Source organism: Solenopsis invicta, chromosome 3 (assembly GCF_016802725.1).
Source record: "Solenopsis invicta isolate M01_SB chromosome 3, UNIL_Sinv_3.0, whole genome shotgun sequence".
NCBI classification, from domain to species: Eukaryota; Metazoa; Arthropoda; class Insecta; order Hymenoptera; family Formicidae; genus Solenopsis; species Solenopsis invicta.
This window is the reverse complement of record NC_052666.1, coordinates 28,090,241-28,116,810: the sequence shown is the minus strand read 5'-3', so window position 1 is coordinate 28,116,810 and position 26,570 is coordinate 28,090,241. Positions and strand designations below refer to the sequence as shown.

At 36.4% G+C, this 26,570-nt stretch overlaps 1 protein-coding gene across 6 annotated transcripts in view; it reads right to left on the bottom strand.

The window, feature by feature from the left end:
- Window positions 1-26,570, bottom strand: part of LOC105205044 (dentin sialophosphoprotein) — a 71,172-nt gene that overhangs the window by 23,618 nt on the left and 20,984 nt on the right. For all 6 annotated transcript variants that reach the window (XM_026133925.2, XM_026133929.2, XM_026133928.2 and 3 more), the window contains exons 4-7: window positions 20,609-20,696; window positions 19,983-20,320; window positions 18,435-18,656; window positions 12,784-12,823 (exon numbers count right to left, since the gene is read on the bottom strand). In XM_026133925.2, the coding sequence (XP_025989710.2) occupies window positions 12,784-12,823; window positions 18,435-18,656; window positions 19,983-20,320; window positions 20,609-20,696 (688 nt within the window). The remainder of the gene's footprint in view (window positions 1-12,783; window positions 12,824-18,434; window positions 18,657-19,982; window positions 20,321-20,608; window positions 20,697-26,570) is intronic.

The following is a 26,570-nucleotide window of genomic DNA, read 5'->3' as shown; positions in this document are numbered from 1 at the left end:
ATGACTCTGATATCTCTTCCGTCGCGGGAAGCGGCCGCTTAAGTTCCGGCGCCGTTCATCGACGTCGCGAGGAACGGAATCTGCGGGGGAACGGCGTCAAGTAATTCCGCGCGAAGACGAGAACGTAAATTGCGTTTTCGTTACGCGCCAAGAGACACGGGGAGGGATGAGAGGGGAACGATGATATCTCTCGCGTCGTTTCATCGATCGTTTGCCGTTTCTTCGGTGCGAATTAATGACCCCTGCGCGTACCGCCCACGTTATTGCATCACGATCGTTTTCCATTTCCGCGTAACGATGTAAGCAAATCTCGACTCTCAATTTCAAGACTGAAAATGCCGTTCGAGAGAACGAGACAAATTAAAGTACTACACGTTGTCTTGCATAAATGGTATCTTGTCTAAAATCTTTGCGTGCAACACTTCATGCTTGAAATAAACGATTTATTTCGAGAACGGCGTGAGCAAGAAAAGCTATTTTTTTTCTTGTAAATTGTTTTTATGAAGAAAAAAAAGTTGCGAAGCACTGTACACTGAGAAAAAAAATGTTTTATGTTTGTAGCTATATTTACATGGTAATATAATTATGATTAGAAGCTCTATTTTTGTATTTATTAGTGCTATAATGTTAATAATAACAATCTTGCGTTTATATCTCTATTAACTAAAGGAAAAAAATTTTACTGTAAATTAATGACAAATTTCAAATATCATAAAATATCAAGATATAAAATTTAATCAATATTTTGAATTTTTTTCAAATAGCACAGCAATATAGTAAAAAAAAAGTTTTTATAGATATAATAAAATACAATTGCAGTAAACATAATAACCTTCTTAACGTAAGCTATAGTCATTATCATTAATCACTAATTAGTAATTATCATTAATTTGCATCAAAACAGTTATAAACATATCGTTGACACCAAAAATGACTATCAAATTAAATTATGATAATTTAAACCATTTTTTTCCCTTTCAGTGTATTATTTGCAGGGCTGAGCATATTTGAAATACGACTTCTATTTTGTATTTCAAAAAGATTATTCAATCCATTTTGTACTTTAAATACAATTTCTATCTATTTCGCATTTGAAATATCAAAAGAATCTTTAATAAAAATCTTTAACAACAATAATAATAATTTAAAATTTTCTTTTATAACACAGCGATGCTAGTTTAAAAGTGGAACAAATTAAAACACGCGAATAGAAGACCTATGTCAGTCACAGCAGTTCTTGGTGCCGAATAATAATTTTTAAGCTTCTAAAAGCATTAATAATACTAGTCCGGTTTTATGACTGTTTCAAATCCGACGAATATGCGGCGCGCAGTTGAGTTAGAAATTGTAAAAATTAAAAATTATTATTCGGTACAAAGAACCACTGTGACTGACACAGGTCTTCTATTCTTGTGTTTTAATTTCGTCAGTCCTCCTCTCGTCAGATAACTTATTATTGAAACAGATTGGTTAATTTACTCCAATTCTATCGATATAATAGTAGTTCGGCTTTTACTAGTTAACGTAAATGAATGTCTTCATTAAATTCTGATTTTTTTCTTATAAATTTTGATTACAAGTAATAAATATATTTTAACTTTCTTCCGCTCAGTTGGCTAAATGCCAGCTCAAAAATTCCGCGCAATATTGCAGCGCTTCGTTGAAGAAGTTTAAAATTATGTATTATCATAATTAAAAAATCGAATTAAAAACTGTTTTGCGTTTCAGAAAAGTATTTTGTATTTCAAATAAAAAATTTGGAAGTATCTTGTATTTTGTATTCAAAATCAAAAAATTGAAAATATTTTGTTTTGCAATTTGAATACTAAGATTACCAGTATTTTGTATTTCAAATACTTTTAATGATGTATTTTGTTCAGCCCTGACAATTTGACGACAGCTGTATTTGCGCAAGTGAAAAAGACGTATCTATTCCGGTACTTCGTGACAACATTTCTATTTTCTCATGTGTGAAATTGTTCCTAAAGGTAAGGCAAGCGGGATGCAATAATATTAGATTGGCAAAAAAGTCATGTCGTTCTTTCTCCATGTAAACGAAAGGCATTTCTTCATACGAAGTAAAAATTTTTATTTACATAGAAAACAAAACGAGATGACTTCATTGCTAACTCAATAGTTTTCTCTCATTCAGCGATATGTATGTAGCGAGTTTACTCATAGCTACTCTGTATGCTAACATCTGCGCCGTCGAAAATTTCAGGAGGGAATTGGTCGCACATTAAGCCAATCGGACTAAGAATCTGACAGGAAGAAAGAGAAATCGTGCGTTCGGTGCCAATTAAATTCTGGCAGTAGGAATAAACTTTTAATAAACTCCGAAAGAACAGTATAAGAATACTCGTGATGTTTTCAACAGACGATATGACCCTGATTACTATTCAATGTTTCGTTAAAACGTATCAAAAAGTTAATATTCAAAAGTTAATATTCAATAAAAAATAGCTCGTGTACAACGTTGGTTATTATTAATGGCATAATTACGCAAATTTTATATTAAGAGCTCTTTTTTTTTATTTCTTTAGCGCGGTTCAACCATTATGTTACGATAATCGAGTTACGCACTCGGAAAAAAGTTGTTTGAAAAACTTGATTAAATTTTTCAACTTGATTAAAAATGTTTTGACTATACGATACGAGCTAAAAGTTATCGAAACTTAAAAACTAAAGACTTCTCTAGCTTATTCTTTTTTCCTCATCAATCAACGACAAAAAATGTTGGCCTTGCAACTATTATAGCTACAAAGAAGAAACAATAAAAAGTTTGATTTATAATAGTTTTTACAGCAAAAATAATACTATATTTCACTACAGTTCTAAATAAATAACTTTTAAACGATTAAGTAGATCTAAATAAATTTTTGCACGATTATTTATTAGTTCTTTTATGTAAAAATTTCGATTTAATTGATAATGCTACTTCTCCATAAACTTTGCAGTTAAGTATGTAAAAAGTTATGTAAAACACTATTTTATACAAGCATTAGGAGTAAACGAGAAATTAAATAACTTTTAAACCAATGAGTTGTTTATATTCTATACATATACTCAAACGTAATATTAGAATATCTATAATGCTACAAGATTTTTATATTTTTGGTAATATTTCGAGATATGGCCCATACATCTTGAAATTTCTTCAGTTCAAGTATTTATGTATTTAAGTTAAATATATGTGTAATTAAGTTAAATGTATAAAGGCTTAAACTGAAGTGAGAGTATTTTATGTATTGAACTGTGAAAATTTAGTTCAGTTGACAAAAGTCAAGTTAACAACTTTTTTTTCTCGGTAATGCGTAAATGCAAGGTCAATGCCTAACGAATAGGTCGTTCCGCGTCTGAACTTTTCGAGGCAAAGTCATATGGTACGCAACCGTGTAACGTGTATAACGCCAAAAGAAAATTAGGATTCAGAAGGAAACGTTTATGACATGAGATTGATTGCATAATTAGCGGAAGCAGCCAGTGCCGGCACCAATTAATAAACGGCCGAGAACGATTCTTTGCCGCGTATCATGTGATCGCGCTATCATCGTTAGTATTCATTATTATGCCGTTGCTACGGTAGGCGAATTTCTCTCTTCCTCCCGGCTTAAGAGCGACTCCGGCGCCAGCAACTTGCGAATAAAGCGCTGCGCATTACGGCGATGTCCCGATTTCCAGAAAACGGGTCGCCGAAACGGTAAATTTCGAGGTCGAGGATGAGGAACTGGGTCGTATCGATCCGGAGGCCAGCCGCCCTCCAGCCGAAAGGCAAACGTTCAAAGGAACCGCAGCCTCGAACGAGAGTGGCGTCGTATCGAATCCCGGAATTCATTTAGAACAAAAATTCGCTAGATAATAAAAAAGAACGTGCTTACGAGTCTTGCACGTCACAACACGGACGTTAAAAAATTAATTTAAAAAGAAAACAAAAATTCTGCACCAACACTGCCACAAACTACCGATGCGCGGTGGTATCGCGGCTTAAGGATATACCTTGTTTATCTTGTTAAACGATGAAGTTAATATCAGCTTTTCGCAACGCACGATAAACGAGATACGCGAACAAAAAAAAAAAAAAAATATATATATATATAGTTCGAACGAGACTACAGTCGTGGAGCACCGTCCTCTGCGACCTTGACGATAGTTCAGTCGACTTCCTCAAAGCCAAACCCGGTGTACACGTATCTTCATGTCGGAGACGCGTACGTATCGCTCACGTACGCATCGTTTGTATGCAAATGCGATGAATACGCGACTCGGATTAAAAATTTGAAATGGATCTTCTGAAAGTGAATCGTACGGCGCGATAAAATTCACGTAGATTTTACTCGCACTTTCATCGCTCCGCGCGAACGTAATAAAAATTTAATTTTAGCATTATTAAAGTAATTACCAATTTAATAATGTGACGTTACCACCTGGTACAATTTAAGAACTACGTTTTAAGATCGTAACGGTGCGGAGCTTGAAAAACCATAAGATATAGACACATTAAACAGGGCTGGGTAATATATTTTTTAATCTAAATTTAGTTAAAAGTTAAGAGCTCAATTTAGTAACGTTAAAAGTTACATGAACAAAAAACTAATTCAATTAAAAATTACGGTAAGATTAGATTAAATTAAAAGTTAATTTTGAAAAACATTATGCGTATTAAATACGTTTAAATTTGATTATTCAAAACAATTACAATATGGACAAATAATTTTAATATTTTATTTGTAAATTAAATTTATATGAAACAAAGAAATATTGCTTTTTGTGCAATAATGTTTTTTATAATTTTATTGTTTTACATAAATAAATTTTAACTTGGGAAGAAAGTTAATAAATTAAAGTTTCTGTTTAAAAAAATAACTAGTTAACATTAAAAATTAAATCAGTAAAAATTAACTAAGTTAAGTTAAAAGTTATTAAAGTTTTAACTTTATTTCACTTATAATTGTTTATTTGTTATTTAACTTTCAAGTAATTGCTACCCAACCCTGATATTAAATCATATAAAAAATATTATCAAACACTAAGATGCTAATAACCATTCGTTGATCTCTCGATTTTAATTGTGTCATATAGATGTTATAGTCTTATTTCAATTACAGAAAACTTTTATTTGTCATTAACAGGACATCGGGAAGAAACATCTGCAATTTTTCAAGAATCAAATGTCCTGGTTAAAGAAACCAGATATAAAAAACTTTTATAATATAAAATATGATGGGCTTTGAAATGACTCGACTGAATTGTGTCCGCTTCGTATACTTTGCGAAGACCTTGAGCCACGAAGACCGCGTAGCGTATCTGAAAATCTCGCGAACGGAGCACACGACTTAATTCAATTTAGCAAATGCCCGTGACTCCGTAGGGATTCCTTACTCATCGCCACTTCGAGCCTATCAAAAATTAAGGATAATTACTCGTTAAAGGAAATGGAAAGGTTTAAGATGGCGAAAATTTGTTAAACTTTGACTCGTTAATATAGACGTTGGAATAAATTAAATACAAAATCCTTTTATGATATTAATAATAAATAACTTTCTCCAAAATTACAAAACGTTAACGTAAGAAGCTGCTGCCGTTTCATCGCGTAGTGTACATTGTTGTTTTGTAGAGATAACTCGAAAAGATATCGAGATTTTCCTTTTTTTTTTTAAATTAAAGAGCATTATATTTTTTACAGAAATAATTACAATCAACTTTACACTTATTTATTTACCAATAAATTGTGATCAGGCTGTAACGCAGCTTTACATTGGGGGGAAAAAAAACTTTCTAATACATTTTCTTAAAACCAGACAGTTTGATGCAAGCCTTTGTTCGTTTTGCTTAAGTAAAAATATTTACTTTTAAGTAAATATAGACAAATTATTTTAAATATAATTTTGTATTTTTATATATTTTTTTATACGTAAATAATGATTTTACAAAATAAGTTATTATTATTACTAGACTCAATTAAATTATTTTCTTAAATTAAAAAATTTAATTAGCTTGAATATAAAAATAATCTATCAATAAATATTGCTTTGAACTGAAAGAAAAAATACTCGATTAAAAATTATTTCTTTATTTATTTCCATAAATATTTCGATTAAAAAAATTTTAACTTGACAAGAAAATACAATATTAATCAATCGAATAAATAATTTTTTTGTTTTAAGATCTTTTTCTAAATGCACAGATTATTATTTTGCAACTTTGCAAGTAGCATTTCATTTTTAATGAAACGCTACTTGCAAAGTTGTATAAATAATTCATAAAAGGATTTTATATTCAATTTATTCCTAAGTTCAAATTAACGAGCCAATGTTTACCGATTTTTCATACATTTCAGACTTTCCTACTTCCCTTAATTTTTTTTGCCGAGTTAATCCGCGCACACTCAATATGCTAAATATGAATTGCTCGTGTATTTCATTGTAGTGACGCAATTGTTTTTCAAAATCAAGGGGAATACGACAAGTATGACACGTATGAGTAAAAGGAATTTTTTACACGAGGAAAAAGAGGCACGTCTCCACAACAAACGTTTGTGGCTCGACGGAGCCAGACGCGGACGGCCACGTACGTGGCCGGCCCGATAGGAAAACTTTGCGATAACATTTTCTCTGCTTCGCGTGCGAGAGATTGTTTCAGACGGAGCGCGGCGTTGGCTTTGAACCGTAGCGCTCTCGTATCTGATACAATCGATTATAAAAAATGTAAGTACGCGCGGCCGCAGGAAACAAACGATCCGCGAAATAATTAAAATCGCTTCCTGATGTTTTATCCGGTAACTGTTGCACAGCAATGCCGCCGCCGCCGCCGCCGCGCATTACCGTTCGTAGTTACTCCGACACATTAAATGTTAAATCACGAGGCACGAATCGACATCGCGAAAAAAAACGACTGTCGCGTAGCTACTGTTTTTTCTCAATGCTCCGCGTAACGACGAGTAATCGAAAGATGAGCTTACGTAAAAGAAACGTGGATCCTCCGCTTTACTTCGCACTGTCTCATTCAGAATCTCTCTCTCTCAAAACGCGACAGTCGAGGCGAGATGGAGCGCGGATTGGTCTCCCCGGTTGAAAACTTTTACGATATGATTATGCGATACACGCCGCGGTGTTTACTCGCTGAGTTTGACGTCGCGTCGCTCGTCGTCGCGCGTTATCAAAGTCGCATTCTTATCGTGCGTCCAACGTACGATTACGCTGGAAATGCTAGCCGTGAGAAAAGGAAGAGAAAATTGAAGAGAGAGAGAAAGAGAGAGAGAGAGAGAGAGGTGGAGAATGAAGAAAACGTTACGAAATGTCGCGGCAAAGTATCTTGCTCGAAGCGTGAGATTTTGACCGTGACGCGAGTCTTTTGTTATTTATGACATCTCTCTCTCTTTCTCTCTCTTTTTACGTTCTCAGAAGATTTGCTCCTAAAATATTGAGAACCTCCTGAAATATTAAGGAGATTCTCCAGTATAAAAACGACGGAAGTCATATGACTTTTCATCTCTTAACACAAGAATTTTTAGTCATTGCCTCAGCTTCTAAATGATTAATCTCTCTCTTCACATTCTGAGATTTGCTCCTAGAATATTAAAGGAGATTCTCCAGTATAGAAAAGACGGAAGTCACGTGACTTTTCATATTTTTTAACACAAGAATTTTTAGTCATCGCCCCAGCTTCTAAATAATTGATATAAATAGCAAACAATTTGAATTATACGTAATAACAAACGATGTCGCCATGTTTTCATGGCGTTATCGCTATAGTGTGACGTCATATTTAAAGAAAATTGTATAATTTATTTCATACTCTTGCACGAAAATGATACACCGAAAAAAAGTTTGGTAATAGCTACGAAATGTTGAGTGAAATAATGCGAATTAAATATTTGGTTAACATAAGCAGAAATAATTTTACTTTTCTAAATATTATTAAATTTGATAATACTTGCCAAATATTTAAAAAAGTAAAATTATTTTTGGTTACATCATCTAAATAATTAATTGGCATTATTTCAGTCAACATTTGGTAGCTATTAACTCTTTTTTCAGTGACGATAAAGCGATAGTCCCAATTATAAATTTTGCAAAATTAAATGTTTTACGCACATATATTAATAAAATTACAGAAAAGTTGTTCACATTTTCTTCAATTTTTTTTTGTAATAATTATAATATAAAATCTTTCCTATTTTGTAATTATTATACATGAAATCACTTTTTCAAAAATTGATAATATAAAAAAAAAAAAATACAAAAGATTGTGTTTAGTAAACTTTTCTAAATACTTCTTTAATATTATGATTCCTTGAAACCACAGCATTCGATCTTGTGGATTACTTTGAGCGTACTAAACACGCGACAACATTAAAAATATTCATTAACATACATTTAAATAAAATTAAAATTTTTTTTTTTTCAAAATTGCAATCAATTTACTGAATCAACAATTTATATAATAACTCTTTTCGTCTATATAACAAATTTTCTTGGAAATTAGAATGTTTACCGCTTGACACTGACATTGACAACCTTTTCAAACGTTTGATTAAACTTATTCGAATTAATAAAAATCATTATAAACTTAAATAACCCGCAATTGGGACCGTCGGCTTTAATTCGCGCGGTGCTCATTTCTCGTCAATATTCACCGATCGAGGACTTCTTCGCGGCCGTCGTGCGTGTTTCCGGTTCCAAACATGGAACAATCGATGCGCGAATCTCTCCCGGAGACCGGTTTCTTGTCAAGGTCGGCGAAGACCCTCCAGCCTGCATCGACACACGCCGACAGAATCAGAGTTACACGCGACGAACGTGTTTACCGTATCGTTCCTCGCGCGTTCCTCTAGCGACGTAAGTGTGAGTGAGTGCGGATGCCCGTGTGTACGTGCATACGTGTGTGCGCGCCCGCGCGCCCATATTACGCCTCTCTAATACGTAAAAAGGGATGACCTTCCTTTTCCCTCCCGCGACCTATATCGCCGAAAGTGATTGCGGCGACAACGACGGCCGGGCGAAAACGAAAGGAGATTCTCAATTGCGTTTCCGAGAAATATATCGATTATCCGCGCCTTTCTCTTCGACGTTCCTCTTCCTCTTTGTCCCTTTAAAGCATCGACGTAATAACTCCTCGCGGAGTACGTGCGAGACGTGAGAATGAGTCGCGACCGCGGGAGGAATAACGCAGTTACGACGACGAACGGGGCTCCGGGTGACTCAGTTTCCCGAGCGATAAAAACTCCGAACGCGTTCGACGATCCGATTACGTAATAGCGCGGACGAAAACAATGAGGGGAAGAGGAGATTTAAAAAAAAGGGGAGATGAACGCCGACGGAGATAAATGATACGCCGGGTGAGGTCTCGCCGAGGCGTCGTCGGTCCCTCCTCGAGATCTCGGCTCCGCTACTCCGGGAATGGACTTTACACGCTCGACTCCGGTTAAGGTGACGATAACGAGAAGGCGATAAACCGCGCCGATGCAAGGAGGTGCGAGGAGAAGTACTTACGAAAGACGAGGCGAATATTATCCGCTTTGTCTCTCTTTCCTTCGCGATTGTTTTTTTTTGTTTTTTTTTTTTTTTTTTACTTCGCTCTTTCGCACACACGTCGACCTTCCAATGTCGACGCGGGCGCGCGTAAGGAAGGAGACTCGCTCGCGGACGATCTCTCTCCACGAGCTTATTCCGATAAGCGGGGAGAGACGAGAGGATGAAACGGATGCTAAACACTTGGCACGTACGTCAATTGGGAAAACGCGGTGCCGTAGGGCTCATTAGAATTCTCTTCGCCGCACCAACCGCACTAACCCCCTGACACACTCGTGGCGACCGAGCTGGCGTGTTTACGCGCGCGTCGGTCGCCGTCGACAACCGCGGGTGCCGGGAGTCGTACGTCCGCGCGACCGCCGCCGCCGCGCGGCGGAAACGCCGCGGATCAGCGTCGCGATCCTCGTCGAGTCACGTGGATCATGCGCGGGCTCGCACGATACTGCGGAGCGCCGCGGATGTGCCGCGAACCGGCGCGAGCCGCCGTCCGATTTCGAGTCTCGCGGGCATCGATCGTCGTGTTCCGCCGTGCCGCTGATACTGAGGAAACGTGCGCACCCGGCAGCTCTGCAACCTGCAACGCGTACGTCGCGCGCGTACGCTGCGCCGCCCGCTGACGACGACGCCGCGTCGCGTCGCGTCGCGTCGCGCCGCGCCGACTGACGGCATTCTCGCGCTACCTACGCGAAAGACGCTGGAATCCTGACACGGCGTACGCGCTCGTTTGGTACGCAGGCTGCGTATCGATGGATGATTAGAGTACCTCTAGTAAGAGTATGGACATCGTCCGCCATTAATAGGGAACCTATGACGGGTTTTCTATAATTTATAGATAAATGAATAAAAAAAAAGAAAAATGAATAAAATGAATAACTTCACAGAAATACACGATGACATACTTGAACGATGCCTGACTTCACTAAGCATCACTATATCACTCAAAGAAATAACAAAATATAATAATTAGCCTTAACAGGATTCAACTTAAATCGATTATATACAAGTATATAACATTGTTTATTAAATTGTATATAAAATCACGCGTATATTTTTTGTTTTTATCAGTATACACAATAATGAATTCAATTTTCCCTCTTTTATTTCCCTATTACATATGGCGAATCGAGGAACCAATCAAAAATCGACTAACGGTGTCCATACTCTTACTAGAGGTACTCTATGGATGATGTTGAGTTTAATAGCGATTTCGGCTGGGGCGCACCGGTGTGTCACCTTACCGGTGGCACACAAACTGGCTCCGACTATTTTCTCGGGTCCACTTTGCGTACACCCAATATGCACTTATTATGAGGTGTATTGAGCCCAGATGAACACGCGGCACCATTGAAGGACTGAATTATTTAATTACCCAAACACAAAAGTTGCACCGACACCTGAAATGTGCAACCGGTGTGCCCCAGCCGAAATCGCTATAAGTGATCTTTCAGACATTTGTATGTTTTAATCGGGATTGGTAAAAATTATTTTAAACATTAAAAAGATATATGTTGAACATAATGTTAAAAAAAACATGATTTTTAACAATCCTGATTTTAATTTATATAAATGATTGTTCTCTGTCGCGTATAATAAAAGAGAACGACATTGCAAAATATGTACGCATATTATATTTAATATAATTAATATATTAGTTATATACTGGAGATGTGCGAACTATTCGAAAATTTTAAATCTAAAAATTTCGAACGCGAATCACATCTATTCACAATGTTATAAAATCATATTTAAAATGATTTTATGTCATATGTGGAATTTACTCAAATTTTGTAAAAAAAATTCTCTAAGAATTCCAGATTTTTCCACGAATTTTATTCAAAATTTCAGGTAAAATTGGAGAATTTTTTAATAAAGTTTTGAAATAAATTCATTTTATTATTACGCGCTTTTTTATATTCATTAATCATTCACTTACAAAGAAAAACCACTTGAGTTTCAATATTAAATGTGAGAAAATACTAAAAAGAAATAATATGAACTAAATGACATATAATGATTTATCTACAATACGAATCTAACTCACCGAAAGTGTAGAAATCAAAAGGTAATTAAACATACATCGACATCAATTTAGAATAATGCACTATTTTTCACTGATTTTCTGATGACCGAGTTACACGAGAATGTACATAAATGTGTATGCAAAGTTGATTAATATTTTTATTTAATTAAATTAATGTTAATTAAGTTAAAGTTATTAACTTACAATATTAATTTAGTCACATTAAAAGTTGCGTTAAAATTAAATTAAATTAAAAATTAATTTTGAAAAGCGTTATTGGTATTAAATTAGAATATTGTGTTTTTTTTTAATTATAGAATACTTTAAATAACAAAACAATTATAATGTAAATGATTAATATATTTTAGTTGTAAATTAAGTTTATATGAACAGACAAAGAAACAATGCTTTTGATCACTGAAATAATTTTGTTAAAATTTCAATTAAAAAGTAGAATTTTCAAAATTTCCCTGAATATTAATAAAATATACGACTTTCAAAAGTAAAAAAAAGATCTAAAAATTCCAAGTTTCTCACGGTAGTAAACATTTTAAAATCAATGCATTATCATATGATATGATCAATATAATTAAAATTTTCTTATATAGAAACTTTGTTTTACCTACATATTAAAATACAAACTAACAATAATTGTGTTCTCAATTAAAAGTTATATTTCAACAATTCAATTCAATTTTATTTAATTCGAGTATTTTGTTGATTCGATTTCAATTCAAACAAACAAATGAAATTCGATTCGATTCGACGTCAAAAAATCTCAATTCGCACATGTCTGTATATATAATTTAAATAATATATATTATATTAAATATAATATACATATAAAATAATTCTATCTAATTCTATTAAAATAAAAAATATATAGTGAAGTAGTAAAAAATATATCACGTCAAATTATCGACGTGGTATGTCAGTTCTGTCACTAGATGGCGATACCTGTATCGAACGAGTGATCATGTGAAAGAAGCAAGAGACAACGGAACACGCGGCTTCCCCGCAAACACTGAGAGTGTCCGAAAAGAAATTAATATTCCACGTGCATTCACGGAGTGCGCGCTAACAGCTGAAGATATAACTTAATGACGTCTCACACGAGCCCTCCCGTCTGAATAAAAATAGATCGCGCTTATCTGTCGACACGTTATCTCGTTATGCCTTTTCCCAACAATGAGATTAAACAAACCTTAATGCAATTTAATCACAGCTACTTACTCTGCGATGCTACTTGTGCCTGGTGCTGCACCGCCGCTCTCTGCAACAAAAAGAAATGGACCAGAATCAATCGAAACGTTCGTTTTAATTCTCTACGGTTGTACTTTACGCGATGGGAAATTTTCAATCGCGACGATGGAAGCGCAAATGTCTCGCGATTTCTATATCGAGTCCATTGCCTACGCAAATATATTCTTGTCTATTGAAATCGCAGCGCGAAGAAATCTTCGCCAAGTGCAAACGTCGCGGAATTCTACTACGTAAAATTATTTTTAAAACTCGCACAGCCCCCTAACGCGACTATCCGCGAAATAATACCCCCTTCCCGGGTTTCACAATCGCGCTCGGACTAAATCTCTCGTACATTTGAACGTTTCCTTTCAATCTAGATCCCTTCCTCTCAATCTAGATTCCTTTCAGCCTGGATTCCTTTCAAACTAGATTCTTAGACAATCGTACGTTCACGTTTGCAGTCTCAATGAACGAGCGGCACGTGGCGAATCTTTAAAAGTAGCGATCCCGATATTGGGAACAAACGAAGCGATCGCGTTGCATTAAAGGCACATTGAGGAAAGGGAGTTAGACCGAATCTAACAAACGGTAGACCAGTACATTTTGCAAGATCAATCGAATTCCGGACGCTTCGAGGCTCTTGGCGTCCAAGGAGCGGCTCCTCGGCTTCGCGCCGAACGCGTCGTCCTTCTTGCCGCTCTTTATCCATCGGAAGTACGAAGACATCTCGGGCAGTCCTCCGCTTATCTATCCGCCACTTCTGGGATCAGCATAACCGATCGCAGGTCGCCGCGCGTCCACGCCGTCCCCGTCGTTGTATGCCTACACGGTGCGTTCGGCGTAGTTTCCTAATTACAGGCACGCGCTTTTCATTTACGTAAGACCCCGTCGCGCCACGTATGTACTCGCCGGAGAAGCGAGGAAAGGCGCGCGATCGTAGACCCGAAGACCCGATCGACGAAAGCTCCTCGTCCTTTCCCCCCACCGGAGATCTCGTCACGCGCTCGAACGCGAGGTAATTAGTCCCACGGTCGCCGAGGTAGTGCGGACGTGTCGTATCGCGTTGTCTGCGCGATAAAGAGAACGATTACTAATACGATGTGACCCATATGTCGCAGGTGCGGCGCACATTGTGGCAGCTATCACCACGTCTTACAAACAATCGCGAGCGATATCGTTCTTTTTTTTCGCCTTCCTTCTACTTCCCCATCTCTCTGTCTCTCTTCTTCTACAATCATTATCTTTTTTTTTTTTTAAGTCTAATGACGACACTTGGAGAGATTATTTTTAAGGATGTTTTGGCTACGCAATACGAGCTAAATATTATCGAAATTTAAAAACTTAGACGCCTTAGGTTTATTCATTTTTTTTTCCCTAATCAATGACAAAAAATTTGGTCGCGAATTTTAGTTCTAAAACCAGTTGTAAAAAAGACAATGAAAAATTTAGCTTTTCTAGAGAAAATAACCATACGGGCTGCAATATAAACATTTACATTTGCTCCTACCAAAAAATATTAACTTTAATCTCGGTTCAATTCTTACTCTTTATTTCTTTTGAAGTTTTAGAAAAAGTAAGAAGTAAATTAAACAAAGATCACAAAATTAATCTACATTGGTAAAAACGAAAGACTAGAGTCGCAATTAAATTAAATGCAAATTATTGCTATTAGAATTACTATTAACCAGAGCTGAGTAAGTTAATACTTTTTTTTAAATTAAAGTTATTCGCTTATATTTAACATTATTTACATAAACAAAAAACTAACTAGTTAAAAGTTATGTTAAGATTGCATTAACTTGAATAAAAAGTTAATTTTAAAAGGTATTATTCATATTCAATCAGAAATTCGTAATTCGTAGTTATTTTTAAATAAATAACTTTTAAACCAGCAAATAAATGTAAATAAATTTTTGCACGAATATATCTATTAATTTTATTAATATTTGTAAAAAATTTAATTTAATTCTACGTAATGCTACTTCTTCATCAAATTTGCAAATAAGTATTACAAAATGTGATTTTACGTAAAAGTCAAAAGTAAACAAAAAATTAAATAATTTCTAAACCAATAAAAAAATTTTACTTTTTTATACAGAAATAATAAAACAATCTATGATATTTTTATATTTTTATATTTTTGATAATGTTTTGAAATGGCACATGCATCCTTGAGCAAAGTTAGATTAGTAATTAATAAAATTATTAAAAATTAAATAATAAAGTTAAAAAGTTAATAACTTTTAACTTAACTTGGTTAATTTTAAATAATCTAATTTTTAATTTCAAGTAATTATTTTTAAATTTATTTTAAAAAATTTATCTACATAAAAGAAAAAAATTATAAAAAAATATGAAAAACAATATTTCTTTGTTATTTCATGTAAACTTAATTTAGAAATAAAATATTGATATTAATTTAATGATCCATGTTATAATTATTTTCAATAATCAAATTTTAAAAACTTACAAATTTCTTATTTAATTTAAATAATATGAACAATTTGATATAAACGATGTTTCTCAAAATAAACTTTAAATTTAACTTAATTTAATCTCAACGTAATTTTTAATTGAGCTAGCTTTTTATTCGTGTATCTTACAACAAAACTAAATTAATTTCATAAGCAATTAACTTAATTTACCTACTTTAGTTAAAAAATATATATAAACTTATCTAATCCCGCTTAACAGTAATACTGAGTAAAAATATTGTTAAAAAAACTAAATTTTTCAACTCGATTTAAATATTTTCCAATTCAAGTATTTATGTATTTGACTTAAATACATAAATACATAAAATCTCTACCAATATAAATTAATTTTGTGACATCTGTTTAGTTTCCTTATTTTAACTCCTTATTTGTTTCTGGTTCTAAGAAGAAAATAAAGGATAAGAATTGAATTGAAGTTAATCTGTATATGGAAACGAACGTAAAAGTTATTGCAATAAAACGATTACAATTGATCTTTCATATATTTTTTTTAACATAAATAGCGCAAAAAATGTTGACAATACGCCTTGACGTCGTTAGAATTTCATGTTCTTTTTTTTTACGAAAGATTCTGTTTTCTCTCTCCACACGCCGGTCAAACGAGGAAATTCCAACACGTGGTGTTTATTTGCAAGATAGCCGGTTGCGTGAACGCGGTCTTATCGCGATTCGTGAAACGCGTGCCGCAAGCGGCTCGAGATTTTTCCATTGCAAATTTCATATTGTTGGTAACCCGACGTGACACTAAGCCGCCTTGTCAAGAAAAAAAGTCGCAACTTTAACAGCGAAAGGAAGATCGCAGCAGTCTCATTTGGGTCACGCCCGACAAAGCTGCGGAGATCGTAAATCTTTTCCGATTCCGTGCGTATTTTCTCGAGCCTATTCTCCGACGTTTTTGCCTTCGGAATTTCGCTTCGGCGATTCGCGAAGGCTATTCACGAATAACACGCGATATCTCTATCTCGAAACATGACGCGAGCTGAACCGCTTTTCTACGAATCGCGCTCGCGATTCGAGCATGTGTCGCGACGAGTCCTTGGATCGGCTTTAATTCGCAGAAGAGCTTTCTTCGATGGATATCAATTGTCGATACAACAATCCTCGCTTCCCTTACTTTGCGAGCGATCGAGAAACACCGTTTCGCGCTTCAAACAGCTCTCCTCTCTATTTCTCTCCCGTACGATCGCCTTGGCGAATCCTTTCGTCGATCAAACGGAGCACACACCTACACACGCGCGCACACTGTCGCGAAAGTGACGGGCACGCGCCGCGCGTTTCTTTTTCCTCTAGTCTTTATTCCTTTTTTCCTCTACATGTCGCGAAGTAAACGGCGAACGTGTCCCTCGCGCGCGCTTTCCCGTCTCTTTCTCTACGCTTGACACGCGTCGACAAGTACGCACGAAAAGCGCTACCTCCCACTGGCAGCGACCGTGCTCGACTGCATTCGCCGCCGTAGTCTTTCGTAAGCACAGTGGCAACACCTGTTTCCCCGAGGAACCGTCGCAAGCCCCCGCGAACCCTCGTGCGGATCATCACCTCGTGCCGAGTCGTCTTCGTAACACGCGTATGGAGAAAAGACGCTTTTCTCGCCTACGATAATTACTTCAGCAGATGTTACGGCACCCCGGCGCTTCTGTCACGTTAATCGCCTCGAGCCAATAATTATCTTTATCGCCCGAGATATTTCTACCAACCGTATTAGAGTTTTACGGCTAAACCGTACCAATACGTGTCTGAGACGAAGGTGAAGAAACGAGGAAGAAAAAAAATGTTAAATAAAAAGAAACAGCTAATTATAATTAATAATTTTGATTTTTTTTCACCACTGAAAATTATTGAAGGTAAATTATTCACATTTATTCCCGAGATCTATAAATTATTGATTACTGTCAATGACGGTACTTTAAATAGTAAGTATAATTCAATCATAAATAAATTAAATGTAAAACGATTTAACCTCTGTTTGTATTTCGCCGCAGTTTTTGAATAAACTTTTTATTTTATTCTCAAAACAGTTTAACTGTCAAAGTCCTTGTAATGGTAACGGTTCTTTCTACATATTTCGGAAAGTGTTTAATAATATTTTCTTTAAGCTTTGCAATTATCAATGACAAAAAATGATAAAAAAGTTTCGATGCGTCGATGATGCGCCTTTAATGCAACTGGTCAACATCACGCATTCGTAACTATCACGTTTCTTCCCTTCATGTATATACCTAATTGCAATTGTAATTAAACGTTACGTCACGTTTAACGACACGATGTTATTATTCAGCGTGCAAGCTTGACAAGTAATAATTTCCTCCGGCAATTCCCTTCTCGAGATGAGAATCGAACAGTGAGAAGGTAGAAAACGCGCTTGCCTACTCTCAATGCATGCAAGTGGTAAAAAAGACGTCTACCTTTACTAAGGCAGATTCTAGACGCGCCATGACTGTATGTCCGTACGCAGGGTTGTGTATTTACGCGTGAAATATTCTATAACGCGTAAACAATGTAGAACTACGTAAACTATGTATAAAATGTGATTTATGTAAACTATAACGTATTATAGAAGATTTGAATCTAATGTGTAATATAATGAAAATTCGGACACGGAATAAATAATGGAATATCGAAAACGTGACTATGTAAAGTAGATAATACCTTCTGACAACCGTTTATGCAAAAAGAAATATTAGGATCCCACAAAGCGATAACATTAACATGTAATTTGTAAGATTCAAATAGACGATATTATACTTTATGCGCGAACGACTGTCAATTAAGATTGTAAACTATTCGATTTTAATCCAGACCGTGAGGTTTTCATTATTTTATATTCAATCAAACTGTTTTTTAAAGACTGTTTAAAAAAACAATTTTTTAAATAATTTCTGACTGAATTTTATATTTAAGATAAATGTTCCAGTAACCGGATTGCAGACGATGCAGGGTCGAGATTGTTAAATTTTTCTTCCGGGTATCTTTTAATCAACAATCGTGATACGTGTATCTAGACGTGTTATATCTTGATGAAAAGTCTATTGCATTTCGCGAAACATAACTCGAGATGTTTCTCGTTGAGATACCATTAGACTGATAATCGAGTACAAATGCAACCGCTGTATTGTTGGCGCGTGATGAATATGGAGGACCGCTTACCGCTTTTCGCTTGTCGTCCGCGCTCAAGGCACTGTGGCTCCTGTGCCTAATGAGATCCATGACTTTGCTTACAGGATTCCTGCTGCTCTCGGATCCAGCTCTAGGCCGTCCGCTACCCTGCTCCTTGTTCTCCTTTTGTTCCTTCTGGCTCTCTCTGTGATGGTCCTTCTCCGTATGTACATCCACCGACGAGCTTCCGTGCGATCCTCTATGCAAGGAATGCTAAACAGTCATATAACAAAGAAATTAAAATGACATAATATACATTGTAATATATGCATGTAACAAAAACGTTTATAAAGCTCTCTAATGCGTACAATCTTTTCAAGTATCTACTGGTATAACCAGTTAAAACCAGTTTCGATACAAATTTCTTTAAACTGCTTGAAAGAATTTTATAAAATTTAAGAGAACGTAGGTTAAAAGTAAAAGTAAAAAAAAAATAGATTTTTTTTATCTAAAATAGATCTTTTGTCTTTCGCATTTTTTTAAGTATTAAGTAACTAAAATATGTAAATTAAATTTTATTTAAATCTAATAAAAAAAAGTTAATAAAGTCATAAAATCTCAAATTTGCTTGCATGTTTTTCGAGATATTCACAGTCAAAATTTTAAATGCGATTCTTTCGAAACAGTTTCCTTGACTTAATCTGTCCTCCATGCATAACTTTTTAATCAAACTGTCTAGTTTTCTCTTTTGAATAACAAAAATAACCGTAAATTGTAGGCAAAAGTTATGATTTTTATTTAAACAACCATTTTCTTAAAAATAAATAAAAAATCCTACATTTGGAGAGCAAGAAATTAAAATTTTTTTCTTTAAAAGTCAAAAGATTTTTGCTTTTAAAATATTCTGTAAAATGGTATAACTACCACCAAATATGTTTTAAAAATCATAATCTACGTTGACAATTGATGCAGCCATTATTAAATTTAATAAATCTACATTAAGAGATTTTTCTTTAATACAGTTAAAAGTATATTGGAAAAAAAGTATTTGATATTTGTGACTATAATTGCATGATAAAATAATTATGGTTAAAAGTTCCATTTTTGTAACTATTACTGCTACAATATTAGTAATAACAACCTTGTGTTTTACTAAGATAAAATTTTACTGTAAAATTATGCTTTTGATTGCTAATAAAATATAAAATATAAAAATACGAATGATAAAAAAGACATATGCACAATCGCAGTTATAATGAATATAACTATTTTCAAACATTTGTTTTTCATTTACGTAGTAATAATAACTAATAGCTGCTACAATTTGCATAATTAAAAGTCATAAATAACTGGAATCGAAAATGACTATGAATTATAGTCAAATTATAAAGCAATTGCAGCCATTTTTTTTCTCTCAATGCATATACTTAATAAAAAAAATTTCTTTTTTCTTTACTCGCGATATTTTTCTTAAGAAATTCTCGAAAAACAGCTATTTTTAAGTCTTGCAGCTTATTATCTCTCCTAAACATATTCTAATCATGCATATCTTATCTCTACTTTTACATTATAACGCGTATATTGTTCTCTTGTTTCTACCTGAACGGCACTTTTCATATTAGCTATAATACTGGGCTTCCTCTTGCTGGCGTCCGACTTGCTCCTCGGTCTGAAAGCATCGAAGAGCGCCGGCTTTCTCGTAGGGCTCGCAGTGTCATCCGCGCCGCCGCCGCTTCTTCGACGTTCCGCGCTGTTGCTGCGGCTGTTACTACGACTGGTGGAACCGGACCGGGTGCCGGAAGCCTTTCGGCCGCCCTTGCCGGAACTCGATGAACTCGACGGCTCGGCCGGCTGCGGAAGGGGCGTCGATTTTCCAGAGCTAGGTGCGCTCCCATAGGACGACTTTTTGATCGTCTTCGAGTGCGACCCCCACGTATCTGCAAGTCAAATTATTTCATAAATATATATCATTCGACCACTTAACTAGTTTATTCACACAAATACATATATCTGCTAAGTTTCAGTCAACAGTAATAATTACTGTTCCCCCAGTTGCGTAAACCGCGGTGTGTATCAGAGAGAATTTACTTCCAGTTAGCGGATAAACGAATAATAATTACGCGATACGGATCTTCTCGCAAACCAGCTGGATATCGTTCGCGTGCCCCGGAAGAGAAGAAATATATAATGACCGCATACACGATCGGCAATTATTACCAACTCACCTGCTCGTGGCCTGTGACCTTGGGAAACATGTCCGGAATTATCTGTGTCCTCAGTCACGATCGTAGGTAGTGGTTGCGAACCGAGCTCCTGAAAGGAAGAAATAGCGGGTTTAAGGATACGATCGATCGAATTGTCCCGAGAAACACATTCCACGAGCGAATCTGGCTCGTGGGAATTATTATAAGCCGCGTACCGAAGACGGCCTAGAGAGGCGATTAGATTAGATATCGCTGTTTAATCGCACGATAGTCGATAGTGCGATTATATTTGCGTACATTCTTACGCTTGGCTCCTCGCACCGCGGCGGCGAGCGGGATGCTACCTACGTACGTGCGTTCCGGGCCGAGGGCGAAATTTCGTATTGATTTACTCGGGGCAGGGAAGGAGGGAAAAAAACGAGATAAATAAGATAAGCGTATCCAATTACATAATAATAATATCTTTGGAGTTCGTCCAAAGGGGGGGGATCCACTCTGGAAAATGTCCAACGAACAGCGCGCGTACGATCGCTTTGCCCCGATCGTTTCTCGCGGCTCCCAGAGCGTTCTAACATTCGCTAGCGAGAGTCTATTTTTATTCTGTTACTTGGTCAACTGCACATCACGCCGTACAACAGATTATGAATCACACTTCGTCAGCTGAGATACGTCAGTCAACGTCGTAATTGTTCCCAGTCTTTATCGAGAAAAAGAAAAAAAAAAGGAAGAAAGAATGAAACCTCACTCGAAGCGACAACGATTCCTAATGCCCGATTTACAGAACTGCCGCGTTATCTCTGAGATTTGCGGATGCCATCGATATTTTTAACCGTGACTTTTTTTCGACGGAAAAAGAGAACGCTCGAAGCGGAGAAGAGGAACGACTCTTCGAGAACATTTCGGGATTTGCAGAAATGAAAGAAAAAAAAAATAAATAAGTTCGTTAACAATAGGGGTGAGTCGTCGGCGAGGGTCGCGAGGCATAATTGCGAAATAACAAATTGCTTAGCGCATAAGGAGGATATTGATAAGCGCCCCGGCGTGCACGTTCGTTATGCGCATTCACGTGAATTCCCGTGGAGCACACAATGGGAGACGGGATCGAAGAAGGGCGCGACAGGATGGCGACCTTCGAGCGGTTCTCATCTCAAGCCTCCTCCTCTCCTCCCTCTCCCTTTCCCCTCTATCTCGGTTAGAGAGATCGTCCTCGTCTCTCGCCGACGTGGACGCATCGGCCACCGTGCGAGCGAGACGTTTATTAATTCTGTACGAGGCGAGAAAAATATCTCGCGAAAATACCTTATAGGTCCCGTGGTACTCCGGGCAACGATCCAGATACGGCACCAGGGAGTACTTCCGCACTTTCCCGTGGTACTCCGGGCAACGGTCCACATACGGCACCAGGGAGTACTTCCGTACTCTCCCGAGGGGCACCGACATTCTTTCTCTCACGGTCGTCGAGACGAGAACGGCGCGTTACCCAGGTGTTGTACGGCCCGCGGATATCGCGTATCCATCGAGATACCGACGCCGAGTGACAAGTACCCTGGACAGTATCTCACGGCCACTATCTTCTCGCGATTCATTATCGCGATAACGAATCTCTCCTTCGCGCGTTGCGATTTTCTCATCAGCGTTCGGCGTTGTTGCGCCACACTACTAGCCGCGATAATCGACTTCGGCGTACGTGGCGTTTCATCGAATCCTTATCGAAATTCGGACAATGGAAGATAACGTTTCGCGCACGGTGGAAATCTCAGCCAAGCGTCATGTCTTGAACCGACGTCGGTTCTTCTTCAACTCGATCCGCGATTGTCGTCGAACGACTGATCCTCCGCTGACACGGTGGGTCTTTCAAGATCCAAACAATTTTTCTATTCATTAAATTATTCGGCTTCATATTCGGTCGTATACAAAAACAGTAAAAAACATTTTGGATCAAAACTGTAAGATCGTATTCCCAAATATTGAAATATATTAGAATTTTTTCAGATTTCTTTTTAACTCAAAAACCCTTTGAAAAACATAGACGGTCCCTCAGCAACGATGTCCAACAATGAAATTCAGCAGGGTCTGTCATTGATTACGATACAGCAAAAGTCATATGGCTAAATACGGAGAGACGCGCGCTTGTCGTAATTACGTCGCAACTCTCGCTGGTCTCGTGAATGAAGAGAAAAAAATCGTTGAGATAAGAGCAGACTTTAAATAGACGGTTTTGAAAAATTCGCGACAGACACGTCTAACAAGAGCTCGGTGCCGACTGACGGCACGTGTGGATACGAGAATCCCGAAATCCACTTGTTTCTCTCGCTCTATTGACGATGCGACATACCGATAATGATGTTACACAGCCAATTCTCGTAACGACGTTATCGCCGACGTATCGTCGAGGATAATTCCGTTCATCATCCACGTGGCGACCCATTTTTATCGAATTTTATCGCTGTACGACCAGCTTGTTTTCTTACGCGTGAAAAGCTTATCGTTAGCTCCGCCGCCTACAGTCGCACCGCGCGGAAGTGTAACATCAATTATCAGTAGCGGCAATATTGGCGTAACGTGCGCACATCTCCGAAACTAAATGTCGCTTTAATTCGTGTATGACTCTCTCTCCTATCTCTCTCCAGTTTTATTTAATTTTTTTAATTCGAATAAAGTTTTTCTAGAGTTACTTTTATAATAAAGTAAAAATACGTACATTTCTCTGATGATTAATTAACGCATTTCTTTTTATATTTTAATTATTTGTTTATCGACAATTCTGGTATACAGGTACAATCCAAGTATACCCAGAGAAGTTTCTTCGAGTTAAACAAATTTGTTGGAATCAAAAATATTTGTGCATTGCTATACGGTTAAATAAAACTTTCTTTGATTTGAAAAAATTTTTTGATTATTCCTTTTATTAAAATTAAAGAAATAGTTTGGTTGTGCGATGCAATCTTTTTAAAAAAAAATGAAAAAAATATATTTTTAAAATCAGAATTAAATTATTACTTGCATCTCTGTCAGTACTTTCTTTGGATTAAAAAATTATTGGTTTAAATTAAACAAATTATTTATTTTACAAAAGCTAATAACGTAAAAACATTTTTTTTTTATGGAAAATAAGTAAAAATACTTTTGTGGAAAATAAAAATTTATTTGATTCCATTTCTTGGATTTTTATTTTCCATAAATGTATTTTTACTTCAACTTAAGGAAGTTAAGTTAAAAAAACGATTTCATTAATTTAAATATAACTTTTTTCTGAGTGTAGGTTTACCACGCGATAAACTGCCGCGTTTAACAGCATGATTCGGAGGTACTTCAGATAACGATCGTGCCGCGTAATCCCGTAAGCAGAATCGTATGCGATCCACGCAAAAAAAAACACGATATAAATTTTCATTGAGTTTGTACAACAGTTCGCGAAAACGACGTGATCTTCGAAGGCTGTAAAATCGTAAAGCGTGAAAGAAATTCCTTATCTTCAAACGCGTTAATATTTATACATATGCATCACTTAATTACTTCTGTCATATGAATTAATTATTGCTGCAAAATGCCCAGCTTTGAGAAAAGATTGTAAAATGCAAAAAATTATTCGAGATTCGTGCTCAAAGAAAAAAAAATTTTGCGTGTTTACTCTCTCTTTCAAAATATCGGCGCGCAGCGTTGGGAAACAATTGTTTCGCTATCTGTCGAAAGCAACGAAAATTTACGCTCAACGCGAAAATTGGCAACGAACGATAAACGACGCATACGCATTCACCGCGCACTTGTAATCGTAGAAAAGTGGAATGCGACATAAAAAATTATATCAATTGTCATTCGATTAATATTTCTCACGTTGCACGAGGCTGTTGTTCTCGTATCTTGCTCGGACTAGATAAGATTGTAGAATTATTTCTTTCTTTCTCTCTAACATTCAATATTAAATCAAACAAATAAATTGTAGAATTTCAATATAGACACACGATTCAAAATACGCGTATGTATCTATTTCTAAAAAATCGAGAAATTTTCTCCAAAAAAAAAAAAAAAAAAATTGGGAGAGTCGCAAAGTGCGTCCGAGCGCAATGTATGTACAGCGAACTGAAATGACGAAAGCGACAGAAATGTACGTAGAGCGATCCCAGGAAAAACGTAGAAAATAGTGCCCGAGCTTTGACGTAAGCCGTTTGCTTCGTTGTTCCAATTAATGTTGTTCCGATATTTCCTACGAGACGGCGAGGACGCGGCGCTCGGGACGGCGGACACGTCAAAATATCTATTCGTCATAAGACCTGCCTGAGGCGTATCGGTAATTTTCTCTTTCGAGAGAGCGAATCGATAGAGCTTAAAGGAAGCCTTGTACCAGTTCGCCTCACCCCTTCCGCGAGACGTTAGAGCCGCATCGGAAGATCTGGGGCGAACGATACCGAGACATTTAGAAACGCATGAGATCCAGTCTACCCTTCGTTACACTCGAACAATCGAACAGAGACGAAAGAAAAAACAAGTTAAAAAATAGAGCATAATATGCAAATGTAATCAACGTAACGATCCAATAACGAGCCACTTTTCACATGGTAAAAAAAGAACTTGCTAATTATTGATTAAATAATTATTAATGATTACAAACGTTTCGGACTTTACTAGCCCTTCTGCAATGTAACGAATATTCTAACAGTAATCTTAAAGTCATAACTCATTTTAATAATTATAGCTGTTAGCGAACAAAACTTGCTTTGAAAAGTACAGATCCACACATAATCTGGGATATTCAACGTGCATTTTTTTTAAATGCCAGTGACTCCATTCTGCTTCAATTTTATTGTGGATATTTATTAATTTTGAAATGTTTTTGTGAAATTTGAATCTGTACCTATCAAGGCAAATTTTGTTTGTTAACGACTATAATTATTAAAATGAGTTGTGATTTTAAGATTATTGTTAGAATGGGTGCTTTTCATTTAGTGACACAAGTCGTCTTCTCTTTGTCACTCCTTGAATAATTCGGAAATTCGCAATCGTTATTTCTTGTATGCGGCTGTAGTTCGATTGTTCCTTCCTTCCGGGAGGAAACTCCGTTAGCCAACTCGCCAATCCACTTTCGGAAGAGAAAGAGAAAAAAAGGAAGCAATAGAAGAAGCAGAAGTCCTCGAGTTCCATATACCAACTTAATTATTATTTCTTTTTTTTTTACGTGCGATATCACGATCGATTCTAAGGTTTTGCTGTTTACGGAAGCCGCGCGTTAACAGCGAATGTCTTCGCAATGACGATTTTACGATCTGTACTGCTCGACATGCAAAAGGAACGTAACAAGAGCGCGCTTATAAAAATGTAGGAGGCCTTATCCAGCAGGCACAATGACGCATTGTGGAAAAAAACGAGGAGGAAAAGAAGTAGACGGACAAAACGGATAATAACAACCGACAAAATATTTAAGGCTGTACGAACATTGCGTTTTCAATAAAGCGGAAAAAATAATTTTACCGTAGTTTCTAAAAAAATTTAGCTAGATACAAATCAGAAAATAAATTTCATATTGGACTATCAAAATAATTACGTGAAAAATTCAAGCATGATGACTCAAGCACTGATGCAAAAAGTTTGGACGGTCTAGCAATCAGCGTCCAATACAAATTTGTTAATGGCTCAATATAAATTATTTTCTGATCTGTATTTTAACAAAATTGTTCTCTCCGTGCATTAGTGTAATAATAATAATGCGCATCATTGAACGTTTTAATAAACGTATTTTAATAAAGTACCGTCGGAAAAACACGCGCAAACATGACGACGACGACGGCAAAGAATCCAATTTCGTTTCGTTGACATACAACCGACGAATAATCGTGGCGCAATATCGGAGGAGGGAACAAAACGATTCGCGAATGAACGATAGGATTACTCGTACGATCCGCTTTCGCAAGAATTGACCGGCTGGGGATCGCTGTAAACAAATTTACGGGACCGCTTCTACGCGCGGCAATTGGTTAATTGGTGCAAT